Source organism: Rhinichthys klamathensis, unplaced genomic scaffold (assembly GCF_029890125.1).
Source record: "Rhinichthys klamathensis goyatoka isolate OS25496 unplaced genomic scaffold, OSU_Roscu_1.1 h1tg000011l_1, whole genome shotgun sequence".
Lineage (NCBI taxonomy): Eukaryota > Metazoa > Chordata > Actinopteri > Cypriniformes > Leuciscidae > Rhinichthys > Rhinichthys klamathensis.
In genome coordinates this window covers 19,298,328-19,320,141 of record NW_026606564.1, presented here as the reverse complement: position 1 = coordinate 19,320,141, position 21,814 = coordinate 19,298,328, and the positions used below count along the sequence as shown (strand labels likewise).

General features: G+C 38.2%; 1 protein-coding gene across 1 annotated transcript in view; it reads left to right on the top strand.

Moving 5' to 3' along the window:
* LOC130100468 (ribonuclease inhibitor-like) overlaps positions 1-8,950 on the top strand; it is a 669,359-nt gene extending 660,409 nt beyond the window's left edge. The window contains exons 9-13 of the mRNA XM_056265946.1: positions 4,001-4,174; positions 4,575-4,748; positions 6,491-6,664; positions 7,309-7,470; positions 8,274-8,950. Of these exons, the coding sequence (XP_056121921.1) occupies positions 4,001-4,174; positions 4,575-4,748; positions 6,491-6,664; positions 7,309-7,470; positions 8,274-8,280 (691 nt within the window). The 3' untranslated portion in view covers positions 8,281-8,950. The remainder of the gene's footprint in view (positions 1-4,000; positions 4,175-4,574; positions 4,749-6,490; positions 6,665-7,308; positions 7,471-8,273) is intronic.
* Positions 8,951-21,814: the final 12,864 nt, after the last annotated feature.

Genomic DNA, 21,814 nt, shown 5'->3' with positions numbered 1-21,814 from the left:
AGAGACAGTGTCTTCTCATAGGATAAGAAAACTCAGTCTCATGAATAATTAAGAGACACCAATGAGTCATCAAAGCACTTACAGTGCACTGCCACGTCACAGCCTGTGACATAGACACGATGAAGATTTTAAACCCGGAAGACAAAAATAGCGGGAAAAAACTAAGATTGAACCATTTTCCCCCTACTATTAAATCTAATAGATGCTAACATTGTCTTCAATGGTGTTCAACCATGGTGCTCTGTTAAAATCTCAGAAAATTGGGTTTAGGGTTTCATGACCCTTTAATAAGATTAACTATATTTAATTTAAACAAATATGTCTGCTTGAAAGAATAAAGAATGATGTATGCAAGTTGTTATAAAGAATGCATCATTCATTGAAAAGAAGACCGTGTTCTACTTTAGGAGAAGTGGTTTTATTTGATTTTAAGATTTTCTTTTATGTCACAGCAGTTAAATCTGTGTCTGTATTGCATGTTCAAACTTTAAAATCATTCATATTAACAGGTTAATAGAGGTTTTCTCCGGAAGTATATAATGGGTTTGGACATTTGAGAGATATTCTAAGTTAATGCATTACAGTTTAACTAAACCCATTAGATTTTAGTCGACTAAAACTAGACTAAAACAATTCAGATGACTAAAATATGACTAAAACTAAATGGCATTTTAGTCAAAAGACTATGACTAAAACTAGATCAAAATTTCATGTCAATATTAACACTGGTTAAGACATCTGCTTAAAGGGTCACTTCACCCATTTGCATTAAGGTTTGTATTGTTAGAAACTCAGTCATATATTATAATGATGGTGGAATTTTGCTTGTTTTTTTTCTGAGATGGGAGAAAAAAGGATTTAAGTGTTTTACTTCCGTCCTATCGTGACGTAAATATCGTCATTTTGCGTCACGATAGGACGGAAGATAAATTTCATTGCATATTAAGAAAACTACAGCCTTTAGCTCATTATTATTCAAGGGCGTGGGACCCACTCACCCCACCGGCCTATTACAGATCAGTGGGTGGGACTAAACCTGAAGAAACTAAACTATTAATCCGCCATCTTGCTTGGAAGACAGCAAGCTAAGCTAACAAGCGCTCAAGCAGTTAGATTTACCATAATGCCTGAATTTACGACACACGAAATGGAAGACGAGGATTTTGAAAATCTTTTGCTCGAAACTGATGTTCGTGGCTATTTATACGAGCCACAATATAGCGAAGAGCAGCTGAGGCTGATGGAGGAACAAGAGGCGGCGGCGGCAGCGTCGGCTGCGGCAGCAGCCGCCGCAGGAGACCAGCCCGGCGCAGACGAGAAGCCCGGGCTTGCTCGCGCTGTAGCGAATTGGTGGTGCTCGTGTTGTAACTGTGCGCCTATGGACACCGAGCTAGAGTCTGTCTGCTGCAAATAATCTCTAAAATGCCAATTCCTTCTAGAAGAAATGTCAGAGGCAGACACGGACATGGAGTTTTGTGCACACGGACGTTTGTGTTGTGATGTGAACCATCCTAGTGTCGCACCGCATATGTTCTGACTGGAACATCCAGGTATCATGCAATAATTCACCATATAGAAAGAAATACAAACGAGGAGTAGCTGCTAATTCGCTAATGAGTTTGCCAATGTAACGGGGTTCGTTGTTGTGGGAAGAATGAGACGGGAATCGGCGAACATTTAAACATTTTAATAGTAAAATAAACAAATACAAAACAAAAGTATAAGCCAGCAGCCCCTCAATGCTGGCCACACACAACAGAAACAAAACACACCATAAAATCAGGCCTGTTCCTCTCTCGATCTGCCCTGTCGCTCCTCGTTTTATGCGTCCGCTCCTCGGTGAGAGACGCGAGAGAGACCAGTGCGTCTCACAGGTGTCGTTCATTATCACTCACGCCACCGGCCTCGCGCCGCTCTCACGTCCCTCGTCCTGCTCGCCACAGCCAACTAACTATACATTTTGTGTGAAATGAATTTCTAACTCTGGTGGCAGCTAACGTTAGCCCTGTAGAGTAGACGAAAGAGTGATTTCTCTGATGTTTGCGACTTTGCGCTGTTCTGGATTAGTGGGAGTGGCTTGCGGAGCTGTGCAACGTGGTGCATTCTGGGAGTTGTGGTCTTACACACAAATGCGCCCTAAAGTTATTTTCTGTCTTTTCTCGGTCAAGAGGGCACCAAATTCAAAATTTATTTTACATTTCGACTACATATATGACCCACTTTCAATAAAGATTAATGTTGAAATGGGTGAAGTGCTCCTTTAAAACATTACCATGCTCATGATAACTTTCATTAACTCTACAATAAGTAAATCCACTTCACCAGCTAATGACTCCTCGACAGCGATGCCATAGAAATATACAGAGCGACCGCAAAAACAGAAGTTCAAAGACAATATTCTAAAGATGCTGCGCGCTTGTGTCTCTGGCGCATAAGGTCTATACACGTCGAAACATTACCAAGGTCTGGACCTCAATGGTGTGTACGGCCCTGCATGAGGGCTAAATATACATGCACACACACACACACTATTAAGCACACAAGAAACACCTGAACACAATGAACCACATTTGTCCCAGTGAGCAAACCAAAGGTGACATTGACACGACAGAAGCTTAAAGTGTCATGAAACCCCCTGTTTTAGCTGGTGGTTCACATCTCAGAGCTGGAGAAGTCTGAGGAAATGTGCGTGTAAAGCTGTGGAAAAGTGGGAGTGTAGAGGGCGGGAAAAGGAGAGACAACAACCAATAAAACACAGACCTGCAACACACTCATTATACAGACACATGAATATTAAAATATGACTGCAGAGGGGAAAAATAAATGGATCTGAATGCACCTTGATGCATTATAAAAATATAACCCTATATAACACACTCACAAGAACGAGGGATAATTGTGTAAGAATGTTTAAAAGATCTAATAATATTTTCATTCCATTTATGAGCACTATAGTCTCTGAGTCTGAGCAAACGACACGCGTCAGTTTAACACAGAAATAATAAAGACAGTTACTTTTTTGTTCATTGTTCTTTTAATTGTCGTCTACATCATTGTGTTCTGTGTATCAGAATAATCCATTGTATCATCGCATTCATGATCAGATCAGATGTACAGCTGTATCAGTGTCTTTATTAGCACATATATTTTATTTGAAGAAGAGCGGTGCTGGTTCATGTTTAGAGCACTAGAGGATATGAAATATGTCCATAAAAACTTGAAAGGCGCTTGCTCTGGTCCGTATATGAACTATATGATCCGCGTTGCGAGCGCTGTTAAACTCATCGCGGCAGAAACCGTTCTAATGCTCCGCATGTTGTTTGAATTCTCCGCTGTGATGCGATGATGTAATGCGTAATACAGCGCAGTGATTGGATTGAACGAGCTCTTTCTCATGAATAAATGCAGAGTCGCTCAGAACTGCCTGACGTACTGTCGTTCTCTCCAGCCCCGGCAGCCAATCACACACTCCGAAAGCACGCTTCTACCTCATACTCAGCCAATCACACGCTCCGAAAGCACGCTTCTACCTCACACTCAGCCAATCACACGCTCCGAAAGTACGCTTCTACCTCACATTCAGCCAATCACATGCTCCGAAAGCACGCTTCTACCTCAGATACTGTATATATATATATATATATATATATATATATACATACATACAAGAATCAAAAGTTTAAACTAAAACACTTTATACTCAATATCTCACAATGAGTCTAAATACACATTATATTTGTACAAATATTTTCACCTTCGTATTTTGTGATCTGGTGAAATAAAGATGAAGATCTCTCTTCCTCTGTTTTATTTGCTGATGAAGATGATGTGACTTTACAGAATAAAGAGTCTTTATTTTCTTCATTCTCTCTCTCTCTCTTTTTCTCTTTCTCTCTTTCTCTCTCTCTCTCTCTCTCTCTCTCTCTCTCTCTCTCTCTCTCTCTCTCTCTCTATCTCTCTCTCTCTCTCTCTCTCTCTCTCTCTCTCTCTGATAATGTAGGTTAAGCTACTGTTATATGACAGATGAAGGTTGTTCTGATGTGACTTCAGCTCTGAAATCAAACCCGTCACACCTGAGAGAGCTGGACCTGAGCTGGAATAAACTAGGAGACTCTGGAGTGAAAAACCTCAGTGATCTACTGATGAACCCACAATTCAAGCTGGAGAAACTACAGTTAGTGTCATTATACTGTACAGCAATTACAGTGTGACTGAAGTTTATTTATTTGAAGACAGCAGGGCTTATGTTTCATTGTTTATAGCAGTGCACTTTCTGGGTTTCCCTATTGCTCACATTTTTATGTGTTTTTTATCTAGTTAGTAATTGTTTAATTTCCAGCATTTGATACAATGTACTGATTGTGTACATGCAGAAATCTGTCTTTTCAACAAAGAATAAAGAAGAGAGACGTCAAATAAATAGATAAAGATGAAAAATAAGAAACAGTGTCTTCCAGCACACAGAACTAGTGTGACTGGGTTTTAAAACAGACTATTGGAAACTAAATGCTGCTGTAGCTCTTCAATAAGATGATCATCATAGATGTGAACTATTGTTATTTCTCTGTCTTCAGTCTGAGTGATTGCAGTATTACAGAGAAACAGAGTCTCATCCTGACTTCAGCTCTGAAATCAAACCCGTCACACCTGAGAGAGCTGAACCTGAGCTGGAATAATCTAGGAGACTCTGGAGTGAAAAACCTCAGTGATCTACTGATGAACCCACAATTCAAGCTGGAGAAACTACAGTTAGTGTCATTATACTGTACAGCAATTACAGTGTGACTGAAGTTTATTTATTTGAAGACAGCAGGGCTTATGTTTCATTGTTTATAGCAGTGCACTTTCTGGGTTTCCTATTGCTCACATTTTTATGTTTTTTTATCTATACTCTGTGTAAATTATTCTGTGGCTTAGTAAATATCACAGTAATATTTAACTTTATTAACTTAATAAAATCTCTGAATATCATTTATTTAATTGTTTGAGCTAAACGTACCAAAATAATTGACTAAAAATACAACAGTTAATTTCATCTAAAATGTACAGTTAAATTTCATTTTTCTTCACTGTAAGAATTTAGTATTTGACTAACCAATTATTTATTTATAATACACTTAATATATTTGTGAAATTTCTATCAAAATATTTGAGATTGGAGAATTAAACTGATATGTTTCAAGAACCAAAATATTACTTAATTCAAATCAATATTATTAATATACAGTATATTACACACTCTTGAGAGATTGAGCAGATTGAGATTGAGCAGCTCAACGGTTGAGTGAGCGCGCGCTGTTTGAACTCTTCAGTCTCCAGATCAGTTCTCTCTTCTCAGCGGAGCAGAATTGGTGCATTTCCTCTGTGAAATTCAGGTGTGTGTGTTTTATTTTATCTTTTATTTTATAAAATCATTACTGTGTTTTAAATCGTTTTATGTAATGCAAAACAACATACTGGGACGCAATGTGAGTCACCTAAACGAGTGTCACGTCTGTTTTTTCGCTGATTGAAATGTCTGATGGCTTGCATAAAACACACGACTTTATTCCTAAAGATAATGAATATAACTAATTTGGATGATAAAATGTTCTCAGAACTGAGCACTGTTTGTTTATTGGCAGGTTATGGAGTCGCAGCATCTTTCGGCTCTGAGTGAAATGCAGGACGGCGGTCTGAAGTTGGAAGTTCACCCGCAGAGCGCGAGTCCGTCTCCGGCACCAGAACCAGCGCTGATCCGGTGGAAACTGGAGAACAGACCGGTTGATTACACTTGAATTAGGCGACCTGAATATTTAAATGTTTCATTTTTACTTCTAAAATGTTTGTTACATGAGTTTAAATGTAGGCAATGTTGTTTACATGTTAAAACAGTGTAAAATATGCCGTATTGATGTAACGCTATTTATCGACAATAAAGGCCAATGTCATGTATAGCTACCAGTGCTTGTATAGAATACTATTTCACAAAGGTTTACAGAAAATAAAAAAGTTAATATTACTCATAAACATTGATATTATTTTATGTTTTTCCACAATTATTTCTACTCAATTTTATTTGTTAATGTACCAGATGCAGTTACTCAGATCTACTTAATTGTTTTACTTACATTTACTCAGTTTATACAGTGTATTGTAATTTATTTCACTGCTTTAAAATTGAATCAATATTTTTGAGTGTAAAAAAATGTCAAAAAAATGTATTAAATCATATAAAACTTTTTAGAGTGTAGATAGTAATTGTTTAATTCCCAGCATTTGATACAATGTACTGATTGTGTACACACAAAAATCTACCTTTTCAACAGAGAATAAAGAAGAGAGACGTCAAATAAATAGTTAAAAATGAAAGAGAAGAAACAGTGTCTTCCAGCGCACAGAACTAGTGTGACTGGGTTTTAAAACAGACTATTGGAAACTAAATGCTGCTGTAGCTCTTCAATAAGATGATCATCATAGATGTGAACTATTGTTATTTCTCTGTCTTCAGTCTGAGTGATTGCAGTATTACAGAGAAACAGAGTCTCATCCTGACTTCGGCTCTGAAATCAAACCCGTCACACCTGAGAGAGCTGGACCTGATCTTGGATAAACTAGGAGACTCAGGAGTGAAGCACTTATGTGCCGTACTGAAGGATTCACACTGTAAACTGGAGAGATTGAGGTCAGTCACATTCACATACAAGGATCAAAATGCTTAAAATCACTTCAACTGTTTAAACTAGAACACATTAACATTATATTTGTACAAACATTTTCACCTTAGTATTTTGTGATCTGGTGAAATAAAGATGAAGATCTCTCTTCCTCTGTCTGTTTTATTTGCTGATGAAGATGATGTGACTACAGAATAAAGAGTCTCTTATTTTCTTCATTCTCTCTCTCTCTCTGCTAATGTAGGTTAAGCTACTGTGATATGACAGATGAAGGTTGTTCTGATGTGACTTCAGCTCTGAAATCAAACCCGTCACACCTGAGAGAGCTGGACCTGAGCGGGAATAAACTAGGAGACTCTGGAGTTAAAAACCTCAGTGATCTACAGATGAACCCACAATTCAAGCTGGAGAAACTACAGTTAGTGTCATTATACTGTACAGCAATTACAGTGTGACTGAAGTTTATTTATTTGAAGAAAGCAGGGCTTATGTTTCATTGTTTATAGCAGTGCATTTTCTGGGTATTTTAAACTAAAACATTTTATTCTCATTATCTGACAGTGAGTGAGTTCACATTATATCTGTGTAAAATTCTTCACATTCATGATTTGTTTGTAAGACAATCTCTCTTCCTCTGTTTGTGTCTCTCTAGACTATATAACTGTGGCATTACAGATGTTTCTTCTTTAACTCAGTCTTTGACTAACTCAAAAGCACTGCAGTTTTTAAAAGAGCTTGATCTGAGAGACAATAAGATAGGAGACTCAAAGCAGCGGCTCAGAGACGAGCTACGAGACTCAAACTGTGACCTGAGGTGAGGAAACATCACTGAGATATTAAAGAGATCTTCATTTACCTCTGATATGTGAACAATCCTTTCAAACATTCGTGAAAGGAAAATATCATAAAGCTTTATTGCAACAAAGGGTTTGTGTAAGAACAAAATGTGAAGTTATTGAAATGTTGAACACAAAGGAGGAAAGAGAACAAAAGCTCACTGTCACAGCTTTATACATCAACACCTGCTTTATGAACTGTGTCAGTAGAAGTGAATCATTTCAGTGTGAAAACAGACTTGGTCAGATTGTAGGAAACGCTGCACTCCTGCTAAAATCAGTGCAGTTCCAGCTTCAGCTCACAGCGTCCAGCTCACATGAGCAATGTCTCTGTCTCTAGTGTGTTTTTACTGTGACAAGCAACACATCACACTACTCTACACTTACTTTACTCTCAGTTATTTACTAAGAGCCTACAAACATGTTTAAACTAGAGGACAAACGGCTTTAACTAAAGGTCTGTGTTTAACTCAAAATAACATTAGTATTTGCTCCCTGTAGTTTATTCCATACGCTGTACACTCATTAGTTTCTCCTTTACAGAGACTCAATAGGAGTCACACCGACACACACAGACACACATATGAACATGATTCAGGTTTTACATCTATTATATTTAAAAACACAAATATCTATGCAGGATAATTTAAAGTCGGTTATTAATCTGATTACAGGAATTCAATTTAACTTATTTTTACTCAAAAAACAGTAATTGAAATATAATAATTTGCACTTTGTTCCACTGAACACTGATTGTTTTCTCTTCTGTTCCACTTCACAGTATATGAATGTAGATGAAGATTGATCATCAAACGTCAGTGGATTTACATCAAGGTTTAAATCTGTGAAACGGAGATGAGAGGAGCAGAAACCATCAGGTGATCCACAGAAGAGTCTCACTGCTGTCTATGAGGAGAAATACATGTGTAAATGTGTTTCATACAGGTGGAAGAGACTCAGACTTTACTATTAAATAAAGCAGCGTGTGTGTTAGCATGCGTATTAGAAACATGTGATATTGAATGATTAATGTTGGTTTATTATTCAGCCAAATGATGGTTTAGTTGTAATTAAAGGTGGAACAGAGGAAGAAGCTCAGATGAGTGTCAGCAGAAATCTTCACTATCAGGCCTGCAAATATAATAATGTTTAGACTAAACTCATCCATAATTATTCAAATATTTCTAATCATGAACGTGATTGTCAAGTATAGCACATAAATGTTTCAAAAGATATAAAGTTTACATGTAACTTTTAAACATTTACATTATCTCTCTAACATTTTATACACAGAATATGTTTATTGTTATTGTTTTATTGTATATGAAGTTAGTTGTGTGTGTATGTGTGTGTGTGTGTGTGTGTGTTGCTGATGCACAGATGTACAGTATATTGTCTTTGTTCTGTGGATGAAGTCTCTTCTCCTCTACAGACCGACTAAACATTTTCCCCAGTGAACAGCATTTGTGTGTGTTTCACTCGCTCCTCAGAGAGCAGACGGATGTGGGCCACTTCAGGCGATGATGCGGCACTGCAGGCCTTCTTATGGCCCCGACAAAATGTGTGTGAGCCTGAAGTGGCCCACGTGTAAAATGGCAAATATGGCCCAAATATTTTAAATCACATGTGGGCCTTTTTAGGCAAAGATGCGGCACTCATGGCAATGTGTAATCTGAATGTGGGCCTAAAGTGGCCCATATGATAAATAATGGATATGGCCCAAATATCACAAACCAAATGTGGGCCACCTATGGCAAAAATGTGGCACAATCGACAATGACTAATCTGGGTGTAAACCAAATATGGCCCACATATGTTGCAGCAAATGTGGCCCAGTTATCTTAAAACAAATCTGGGCCAGTTTTGGCAAAGATGAGGGACAGTAATCACTGTGAATCTGAATGTGAACCCATGGGCGTCAGTGTGGTCTGAAATGTGCTGGGGACAGAGACACATTCATTTATTTTTCTCTTTCGCGCAGGTCATGTTTTGAAAGATGCTGTCCCGTAGCTTACTAATGTAAAGAAATACAACTTTATACAAAAATGTGATGTCCGACTCGTTTTATAAAGAAGAAAGCCTTAAGTTTTTAAAAAGCATTAGACATATATGACCCACTATTCTGCTTCAAGTAGCCTACCATGTTGACAATATCCTCCTGGGACCCAAGAATAGACTTTTGTCCACTGTAGTGGACATTATATTTTAGTGAATTTCTCTGACATCATACATGTCACATGACACAACCTGGGTGTCCTGTAAAGAGCACATTCAGGACTTTTCAGAGATACCAAATGTTTGGAGGTTTCACCATGAAAACAACTTCTCCTTGGTCTTTAAAAATGTCTGACATTAATTTAGTGATCAAATGTAGCATTCTCATGGAAATATGATAATATAGTGTAATTATAATATAAATTGGACTACTTTTCAAATTGTATTTCATAAAACAACATCTCAGGAAAATGTTAAGGGGTTTTAAAAAAAAAAACTTTCTGTTACAGAACAGGGCATTGATTTCAAACGTGTCCACTGTAGAGGACATCAGGACTAAAATCATGTTTATCAGGCATTCTGGGAGACACAACAAGTGAATATGGAAATAAATTATACATCAATATTCCTATGAAATGTTAGATATTATTATTAAAATGTTGCCAATTATTACTCCAATTATTACCCTTTATTCTTTCATTAAAAGTTGCTCCCAGAACACATTAATGTGCAAATTAGATACAGTGTATAGATACATTGCATTGAATGGGAATATTAACTTATGGCCATTCTACCCACATATTGCAAAAAGTAAAATGGTGTATCAATTCATTCCATTATTTCTTTCATAACATAGTTGAGAATAATCTTTATACAAATTTTGGTTGAAAAAATCCTGAAACCCCAAAATGTATTGGTGATTGAAAAAAAAATCCCATTGTTTTTGCCTATACATATAATTTCATGTCATTTTATTTTTTAAACAACTTAGTCCTGGCGTCCACTACAGAGGACATAGCATAACGTATGAATAAAATATTATTTTATATATATGTTTTTTTACCATTTGTTTATTGTGCTCTAAACAGTGTGATGACATGGAAAAAAACTAAATTCAAAAAACTTGTTTTTTCTGGGTCTCAGGAGGATATGACATGACGTGGTTTAATGTACTTAAACAATGATTACCAAATTTCTCTCTCATGCTCCTCATAACCACTGAAAACAGTCAAAACAATCGAACCCAAAGTCCAGTTATTACGGACGTTATCTGACATTAAGCGTTTCTGCTTCACATTTTCAGCAGGGCAGCGGAGCGGCTGTCGACTCCCCGCGGTTCTCATGGACTTTATATATAAGTCCTAACGTGAAAAAGCTTTACTTGGTTTACCTAAACAACGATCACCAAACGATCACAGTTGTTGCAAAATAATTTGGACAACATTTGGCAAATGAATGGCACAGTCAGCACTGGTTAACCAGGGTGTAAGCCTTATGGCACAGTAAGCAACGTGAGTGTGTGTGTGTGTGTGTGTGTGTGTGTGTGTACTGTAGGGATGGGAAAATTAAGCCTCATGAAGCACTGAGGCTTTCCCCTGAATGTTTCGGGAAAAGATTCGAAGCATCAAGAGTGTCGAGACTTCCGGTAATGGCGGAGCAGCGCTCAGTCGCACCACAGAGCCGCTTGCTTAATAACAGTCTTCTGGCCTCACAACTTTGCTTTTAACGACGGTGGAACTACTTTATTGTTGTCGGTAACATTTTTACACCATATTATGTCCGAACAAAAAACAGAATAGGAAACATAAATGTAAAGGCAGAGCTCAAGCGCTGAAGCTAACGGACCACAACTACGTTGCTAGCCAAAAAGAAAACAACGGCGGGAAAATGGATGACGACTTCTCAACGGACTCGGAGGTTGTTACTCCGTGTGGTTGCCCCTCTTCCAGCCCTGCCTTAAAAGTAAAAAGGAAAGAAAGGAGCGACTTGTCTCTAGAGGATCTTCAGGCTATCATTCTGGCTGCAGTTAACCAGAGAGCTGATAACCTGGAACTGATGGTAAGAGACAACAAGTCAGGCATCGAAGAGCTGAAAACCTCCCTTAATTTTGCTTTCGTCGAAATTGAAGCTTTGTAAAATGAAAACAAAAAGTTATCTGAGCTTTGCAACAGTCATGAAAAAACTATAAAAAACATGGAAATTCGGCTCACTGAGACTGAAAGATACAGGCGGAGATGGGCTCTAAGGCTGTATGGGCTACCAGAGGAAAGGGAGGAAAATGTAAAAAGAAAGGTGATAGACATCTGTCAGCAAATAGGCCCTAACCAAAATATGAGTCAAGCTGGCAACACACACCCTCGCTCCGTGATTATCCTCTTTGCCTTCCGCACAGCGAGGGATGACGTCTGGAAAAATGCACGAAACCACACTTTCCTGAGGGAGAAGAGGCTCCGCTTCGGCGAGGATCTCACTCAGGCTGACAAGAAGACCCGAGAAAGGCTGTGGCGCCGCATCGAAGAAGCGAGGAAACAAGGAAAGCCAGCTTTTGTCAGAGGAACCCGAGCCTTCATAGAGGATGTGGAGATGCTTTAAGATGTTTCCTACGGAGCCACACTAGGACTTTGTTGTAAACTCTGACCTTGTGCTTCTCTTTCTGTTGCTGCTTTAGAGGGGAAGAAGATCTGTTCAGGTGACGGTGCTAATACCTATGTTGGCTATATCTGCTCATAGGGCTGAACTCCATCCTCATCAGGGTTTTATTATATATTAATAATAATTAATAATTGTATATTATTAACCCAGTCAGTCATTCATGAATAACACAAGCACTTTGTAATTACTTTAAAATGTTCCAAATTCACTTTAAAGAGGCAGAAGCTGTTATTGCTTAGGTTGTTTTTCTCTCGTAAAGAGAATTGTTCTTTAGCGGTTAATGAAAATACTGTCTATAAATGCCAGAGGACTACGAAACATTGTTAAAAGAAAAGCCATCTCTATTTTTTTTGTAAATAAATCATGTACTCATGTAAAGAGGAGGAAAAGTTATGGAAGAGTCAATAGAGGACATTTGGTTGACTCACGGATCCGCCACTCAGCAGGGGTTGCTATTCTCACTCATACATTTAAAGGAAAGGTTTTTAATACCGTAAGGGACACCGATGGTCACTGGATGGTTACTATTCCCTGTGTGGAAGATGCATTTTTTATTTTAGGCAACATCTATGGGTACTGCTCACTCTCACAAAATTCACAATTATTGGAAGAGCTGGACTCTGTATTAAATGAGTTGATGTCTAAATATCCTGTAGCTAAAGGGATTTTGGGCGGTGATTTTAATATGGTTATGGATAAACAATTAGACAGGTGCCCACCAAAACTAACTCCAAATTCAAAAAAACTAATTGACTTTACAAAAAGGCTGGATCTCATTGATATATGGAGAGAAAAACATACATCATTGAAAACATACACTTGGAGCAATAGAAAGCACACGCTGCAGTCCAGGAGAGATTTCTGGCTGATCTCGGCTGATTTAGACCCTCCATTGAGTCATGCACTGTTTCTCCTGCTGTTCTGCTTTTTATGAAAAACTTTACTCAAAAGATATTAATCTCAAAGATCCAAAGGAAATCTTTAGCTTGATTAACTCAGCTAACTGTGTGGATGCAGAATATAATCAAATCTGCTGTCAGGACATAACTCTAGAGGAGATTATTTGGGGAATAACTCAATTAAAGAACAATAAATCCCTAGGCTGTGATGGTCTGAGCTCTGAGATGTAGAAATGTTTCTCTGAGTCACGGTAAATTTCTTCTGGCTGTCTTCAGAGAATCTCTTGACAGAGGGAGCTTCCTCCTTCTCTGAGGCGTCACAACACTTATTCCAAAACCTCACAAACACTTGCTGTTCATTGACAACTGGCGACCCATTACATTGCTAAATAATGACTGTAAGATTCTAGCATCTATCTTAGCAAAACGTATCAAATCTAAATTACACACTTTAATTGATGAATGCCAATCTGGTTTGATGAGAGATCGTCACATAGCCAATAACATTCGCTTAGTTTTGGATCTGATTGAATACAAAGACTTTCTAGATGATGAACAACACCTTATTTTATTCTTAGACTTTTAAAAAGCCTTTGACACGGTAAGCCACAAGTTTATTATTGACACCTTAAACTTTTTAAATTTTGGTAAGAATTGTATTAATGCTGTAAAAACTCTGTACATGGAGGAAACAGTTGTGTTAGATTGGCTAATGGGCTAAACTTCCTCAAACCTGTGGAGTTTTTTTTATTAATTTTTTTATGTTTATTGCAAACTCTCCTAGAGACAACAGCAAAAAAACAAACAAAAAAAAAACAGGCAAGGCATCAACAAAATGCAGATTGACAATGAAAAAAAATAAAAAAAAATAAGGCATTGTTCTCAAATAAATAATATCTGTTACAAAATCAAAAACATTTCAGCAGCATAACAAATAGCTTACCGTTTGTTTAGAATTTTTGACAAGGTTCAAGGAGGATAAAAACATACAAAATTCATTTTTAAAACAGTTTACATTTGGCAATTGTTTTTTCCGTTTATTTTTGTGAATGTGGTATTTACCCATAATGATGATAAGGTTAATCAAAAGGGAAATGTCCCTCGTCATTTTAGAATTATAAATAAGAATATGTTCAATTGTAAATTGTTCAAGTTCACTCATTTTATTATTCAACCAGCTATGGACATCTTGCCAGAACTTCCTACTAACTGAGCAAAGGAAGAATAAATGTTCTGTTCGTTCTGGGTTTTCATGACAAAAGTCGCAAGGGTCAACTTAGTTAGTTAGTTATTTATTTATTTTCGGTCATTTTGAACAATTAAATCTTAGGTCATATGTAATTCAAAAATCCTGTACACAATACAATGAAAAAACATAAAACAATGAAACAAATAGAGAAAGAAAAGAAAATACATTAGAAAGATAAATACAAAATGAGTACCTAGGAATTTAAATGCTAAATAATACCTGACCGAAGGGGTTTAGGCTGAAGTCAAGACTTATTTTGCCGAACCCCTTTTACAACAAAAACACCATGTCCAAAGATGACACAATTTTTATGGTTTCTCTTATACCAAAAATGATAACATGTAAGCACAGAACTTAAACTTCAACAATCAAAATTATATTATGCATCCACTTTCGCTTACTTTTCTAATGTTCTTCATTCAAGTGTTCTATATATTTCCATAATGTTTAACTTATATCTTTTCTTAAATGCATTAATAGTTTTAGAGCTCTTAAGTGAAATAAGAAGACTGTTCCATAAATTAACTCCTTTAACTGATAAACAAACACCTTCTCTTAGTATTACTCTTCGCCATGGGTTTTTGTAACAAATCAAATCCTCTGAGGCTATATCTAGATTCTCTGATTCGAAACATCTCTTGTAAACAGTGAGAAAGCAAGAAATTGTGAGCCTTGTAAATCACAACTGCTGTGTAAACATCAACAAGATCATGAAATTTTAATATATTTAATCTAATAAAAAGTGGGTTTGTTGGGGCAAAATATTCAGCATAGCTAATCACTCTAATTGCTTTCTTCTGTAATAAAAAAATAGGTTGTATATTAGTTTTATATGTATTCCCCCATATTTCCACACAATAGCAAAGGTATGGAAAGATGAGGGAATTATACAATATATATAATGCGTTTTGTTTTTATTTTACACAGTATGGCAATAAGTTTTGAAATTTTAGTCTTTAGTATATTTATATGCACCTTCCAATTTAACTTATCAATATTAATTCCCAAAAACTTTATTACATACACCCTTTCAATTTCTACCTCCCCAATTTTGAGTCGACATAGTTTGTTCACTACCTTGTTTCCATATACAATATACACTCACCTGCCACTTTATTAGGTACACCTGTCCAACTGCTCGTTAACACTTAATTTCTAAGCAGCCAATCACATGGCGGCAACTCAGTGCATTTAGGCATGTAGACATGGTCAAGACAATCTCCTGCAGTTCAAACCGAGCATCAGTATGGGGAAGAAAGTTAATTTGAGTGACTTTGAACGTGGCATGATTGTTGGTGCCAGAAGGGCTGGTCTGAGTATTTCAGAAACTGCTAATCTACTGGGATTTTCACGCACAACCATCTCTAGGGTTTACAGAGAATGGTCCGAAAAAGAAAAAACATCCAGTGAGCGGCAGTTCTGTGGGCGGAAATGCCTTGTTGATGCCAGAGGTCAGAGGAGAATGGCCAGACTGGTTCGAGCTGATAGAAGGGCAACAGTGACTGAAATAACCACTCGTTACAACTGAGGTATGCAGCAAAGCATTTGTGAAGCCACAACACGCACAACCTTGAGGCGGATCGGCTACAACAGCAGAAGACTCCACCGGGTACCACTCATCTCCACTACAAATAGGAAAAAGAGGCTACAATTTGCAAGAGCTCACCAAAATTGAACAGTTGAAGACTGGAAAAATGTTGCCTGGTCTGATGAGTCTCGATTTCTGTTGAGACATTCAGATGTTAGAGTCAGAATTTGGCGTAAACAGAATGAGAACATGGAACCATCATGCCTTGTTACCACTGTGCAGGCTGGTGGTGGTGGTGTAATGGTGTGGGGGATGTTTTCCTGGCACACTTTAGGCCCCTTAGTGCCAATTGGGCATCGTTTAAATGCCACGGCCTACCTGAGCATTGTTTCTGACCATGTCCATCCCTTTATGGCCACCATGTACCCATCCTCTGATGGCTACTTCCACCATGTCACAAAGCTCTAATCATTTCAAATTGGTTTCTTGAACATGACAATGAGTTCACTGTACTAAAATGGCCTCCACAGTCACCAGATCTCAACCCAATAGAGCATCTTTGGGATGTGGTGGAACGGGAGATTCGCATCATGGATGTGCAGCCGACAAATCTGCGGCAACTGTGTGATGCCATCATGTCAATATGGACCAAACTCCCTGAGGAATGCTTCCAGCACCTTGTTGAATCTATGCCACGAAGAATTGAGGCAGTTCTGAAGGCAAAAGGGGGTCCAACCCGTTACTAGCATGGGGTACCTAATAAAGTGGCCGGTGAGTGTATATCGTTTTTTGCAGATTTATGGAAAGTTTATTTACTTCAAACCATTTTTTGAGTCTCTTAAGTTTGGTTTCTACTGAATTCAAAAGCAGCTCAAGATCTTTTCCCGAAACGTACAAACTAGTATCATCAGCAAATAGGATACATTGCAATTTATTAAAGTCCCTGTAAAGGCAATTTCAAAAAAAAATTCTAAACACATTATAAATGTTAGAAATGTATTGCTAAAACATATTACAAAGACTGTGAACTGTGAAGTACTGAATTGTGGAGTTAGACCGTTAAACAGTTTTTCACCATTGCTATTTTCCGGATTTTCTGGGCGGGGCTAAAACAGGGCTCGATGACGCACTGGAGCCCCTGAGCTCCTGGACACGCCCCTACTTGATGACGCACTGGAGCCGCTGAGGCTGGCCGCTCCTAACAATATTATAGAGCACATTCACATCAGTTTGCCGCTCAATCGCGAGTTACTGTCAGTACTATTATTAGTAACACAGCCTACAGATTGCTAGCTAGCTATGCCTTCGTCACGGAAATGCGTACTACCTGGATGGGATCACCGGATCACGTACAAAACAGATCGGTGTCCTTGTTTAAATTTCCGAAAAACGATTACATCAAGAAGAAGTGGATTAATTTTGTGAAGAGCCACCTTGATGGAGAGCTGAGGATCACCGCCAAAACCCGCCTCTGTAAGTGATCAATACACGGGATAGTTTTATAAACTTTCGTCGGAGATAACTGTCTGGGATTCACTGATAATCCGCTGTTACTGGTGAATGGGGCCGAACTGACTCCCGCCTCAGCCTTCATCCTCCCGTCGCGCCGACAACTGGTGCCATCATCGGCAGTGCGTGCCCACCGTGCGAGCATCCATTCCGGCTGTAGAGTTCAGTGTGGCGAGTCGACGGCAGCTTTCCCGCGAGTGGGCGTGGTTTCAGCGCAGCCAGCGGACACGCCCCCAGCGTTTGAGAGCAGAGATTACTGCTCATTTTTTCAAGTTTTTGATAGCTTATTTTATGTACTTGCTGGCTTTTTTTATCATTCAAATTTGTCTGGGTGACTAATAACACATTTTTCTGTGGTGTGACAAACTCAAAACACATACTAAATTTTGACTTTACAGGGACTTTAAGGACTTCACAAATGTCATTAATGTACATAATAAATAGTTTAGGTCCCAGAACGGAGCCCTGAGGAACACCGTGGGTTATTTTTGCCTACATTGAACGGATACCATTAATATGTACATACTGATTACGGTCACTTAAGATAACTTTTTAGCCAAGTATGTGCTACGCCCCTGACACCATACCTTTCTAATTTATTTAAAAGCAATGAATGGTCTATAGTGTCAAAGGCCTTGCTAAGATCAATAAAGACACCAACAGCATACTCACTGTTCTCAATAGATGTTGATATCTGTTCTACTAGTTCAGTAACTGCCATTGAAGTGGACCTGTTGGGTCTAAAACCGTACTGATGTTCACTTAACAGATTATGCTTGACTATAAAGCCCTCAAGTCGTTTCACAAATAGTTTTTCCAATATTTTTTAAAACTGCGAGAGTATTGAGATCGGTCTATAATTGGTAAACTGTTGCTTTTCTCCATTTTTAAAAAATACGTATTACTTTGGCAGTTTTCATTTTACTCGGAAAGATACCCATTAAAAAAAGACTTACATTACATATACACGTTAACGGAGTAACAATACAATCAATGATATCTTTCACGAGGACCATATCAATGTCAAATCCGTCTGTTGTTCTCTTGGTCTTGAAGGAATGTACAATTTCCATGATTTCTCTCGCACTAACACTTTCAATGAAAAGTGAGTTTAAATTATTTTTAATGTTCATTTCTTCAAATCTTTTACATTATTTGATTGCACAATTCCATTGGCTAACTTAGGCCCAACACCGACAAAAAAAAATATTAAATGCATTTGCAATTTCCTTTTTTTCACTCATGATTGAGTTATTCACTGTGAAGTAATTTGGATATTCTTCCTTTTTTCCCCATTCCCGATAATACCATTCAAAACCCTCCAAGTACCTTGGATCTCATTCTTGTTCTGCTCCAGCAAATTGCAATGGTATACTTTTTTATTAAATCTTATTATTTTAATTAACTTATTTTTTATACATTTTATACCTTTCTTCATTTTGTTTAGTCATTTGCTTTAAATAGACTCTATAGAGTTGTTGTTTTCTTTTACAGGCCTTAATTATGCCCTTGGTAAGCCATGGCTTTTCCTGGCTATTTTTGTTTTTAATATAATATTTCTTACGCGGACAGTGCTGGTCATACAATTGGATTTGGGTAAGTAGGAAAGCATTGTATGCCCTATAAGGGTCAAGAGTTGTATACACTTCTTCCCAAGTTTGGGAAATGGAAGCTCTAGCGTTAAGTTCTGCCAGGAAGACTCAATTGCTGCGTCACTTATTACCTTCTCATCTATCCAATCGTGTCTAAGACTTGTGGTATAAAAGACCAGTACTTACACATGTCTGAGTTCGCAGATGCTGACGCTTTCATGCAGCTCTCGTTCAGTCGCCAGCCAACATGTTTCAGGACACGCATATTGTTCTATTATTGAGTTCCGACGATGGATATGTCCCGCCGTATCTCCTGCTACACGTCGAGGTTCCCGCGTTCAGTGCCGCATCTCCCCGTATGCACAGTGGTCTTCGGAGAGTTTTTGATGATCAGCCAAGGCCTCTCATGAGAAGTTCTGCTCTCTAGGCCTAAAACACCCTGGGTAACCAATCAGTTTCCATTTTCACGTCATCAAACGCCTCAACAGCGTCAGCTCAGTCAGGATAATCCGGCAGGAAGAGAACTATGTCATTCTCAACAACTTGTCCAGCAAAAGAACCTCGCTGTCTGCACGGGTGCATTATCCCGCAGATCACCGATCCACCGACATGAATCAACAACTCTGCAAATCACGAGAGGCGATCTTCTCTCGCTGGTTCAAGTTCAAGCTCCACTTCCAAGGCTTTCAAGTCGGTTTTTCAAGTTTGGTAGGCGCTTCCACCAGCCACTGTTAATATGTCCCCTCTATCATGATTAAACTTCATCCAGGTAAGTATTTCTCCGTTGCTTCCTACACCAGCGGCAGAGTTCAAATTGGTGTCCACGGTGACGTGGCGTTCGTGTTCATAATTACTAACGTTACTGATCTGCAGACTGCAATGGGGCCGGTTAGCTCGCCTTAAAGGGGAAATGTTCATAGCAAGTGTAAGCAAGTTTCGCGTCACCGCCACTGTACAGTGATCTAATAATATCAGCGTTGTCAAAACACCCGCAATGTTGGAAACTGCACAATGTATTATTTTTACAATGGAGATGAACGTTCCTGTAAACTGTGCAATTGTTGAGAAAAAAAAAATATATATATATATATAATATATATATCAGCGTTGTCGATACCACGCTCTCGTGGGCAGTTTGCAAATACCCACTAACAACTGAGTAACTGATTTAAAAAAAAAAAAAAAAAACCTGACCTAAAGAGGGCAAGTTGTTCATTTGGCTGTCATGCATTCTGTAGTGGATATCTCTACAATGGCAGTTAATTACATACTTACATAAGTGTTGTAATTTCACAAACAACTATTTTCAACATATTTAGGCCTACTTTAAAATCATATTATAAGTCCCTTAATGAAAATTAATCTACAATATTGGAAATGTGTACAATTGCTGTAATATTTAACCTTCCTGCTGTCTACTTAATCCACTGATATGTGTGATAGAAATATTTTATGTGATTGCATTTTCCTGTACATTAATGTGGAAATACCCGACTAAGGATGCTCCTGTCAAAGGCCACATATCCTTAGCAAAAACTGCTAACTCAGTAGAATTAACAGTCATATTAGTTGTATCAAGTCAAACCAATCAACAGAACTAATCTGTGAAGGAGATTCGAGTGGCATCGTCTTTGCTCAACTGTTTGATTTACATGCTCATGTATCTTTCTATTCAAGAGTCTCAACTGTTGTTGTGGCCAGCGATCTCCCAGCCATGAATGGGGCTATGTCTGCAAGAGCAACTTGGGAGCCATGTCAGGCATATGCTGCGCATCTGAGAAAAGGATTCTACGCTCAAAAAAACAAAAAAAAAAAAACAGATCAAGTATCATTTAGGTAATGATAGTAGCTTCTTGACAGGACGCCGTCACCTTACTTCAGGTAAGTACCGTATTATGAAGTCAGATTTAGCCGATATAAAAAAAAAAAAAAAAAAAAAAAAAAAAAAAAACCCATACTAGACAAAGGGTGCATGTCCAATCTCAGATTCGGATATCTAGGTCAGTAAAGGCTAGATGAATCTTCTAAGCTCACTCAAGGTTCGTCCGCTCTTCACAAAATCATCCTATAGCGGTCGTTAGGGTCCTTAGGGATTTGACGTGGTCGCAAAATATGTTATATCGTTGTGCTACAAAGCATGGTTGTCATCAAGGCAGATCTTATTGTTAGGCGATCATGCCATTCCTGAGACGTTAATTTGGCTATCAATCGTCTTCAATTTCATAATTAAGGTTGCGCTTATTCCTTCCAATGCAAAGCCATAGCTACGCGCTTTCACTCTTCGTTACAGGCTTTCAGACGGCTTTTGGCCTTCAGCAACCCGGATCCATCACCCTGCCCTCCTCTACAGAGTTTGTTAAATTAGTAATGTTTGCTTTTCTTTCAGATTCCTGTTTTCACATCCTGATCACGGCCGATTGTTCCTTCCTCGTCTACAATTACGAATCGTAATTTAATATTTCTTCCATCCATAGTTTGCTCGCAGGCATTCAAATTCACGCAAGTATTTTAATACTAATTATCCAAGTCTGTTTACCGTTCCTTCTCTTTGTTTGCTACTTAAGGCATAGCCAAGACCTGTAGTAAACCTCCGATAAACGCCTGCCAATCACTTTGTATCACAAAGATAAAAATGCGTATAATTGTGCCCTTTTCGCAGGATATGTGTTCAAGTTCATATAGCACATTTAAACAGCCGCTTAGACAGACCAAAGTGCTTTACAGAACACACAAATAAAAGTAAAACAGCAAAATATGTGGTGGGTCTCCGGTGTGTATGTGGGGTTTGGCTCGGAATGCCCACAGATAATTTTGAATAGCATGTCGGAATAGTCATTTCGAAAGTGATTAAGCATATCGTTTTGTCTATCCCTTTGGATGTGGCAGGGCTGCTACTCC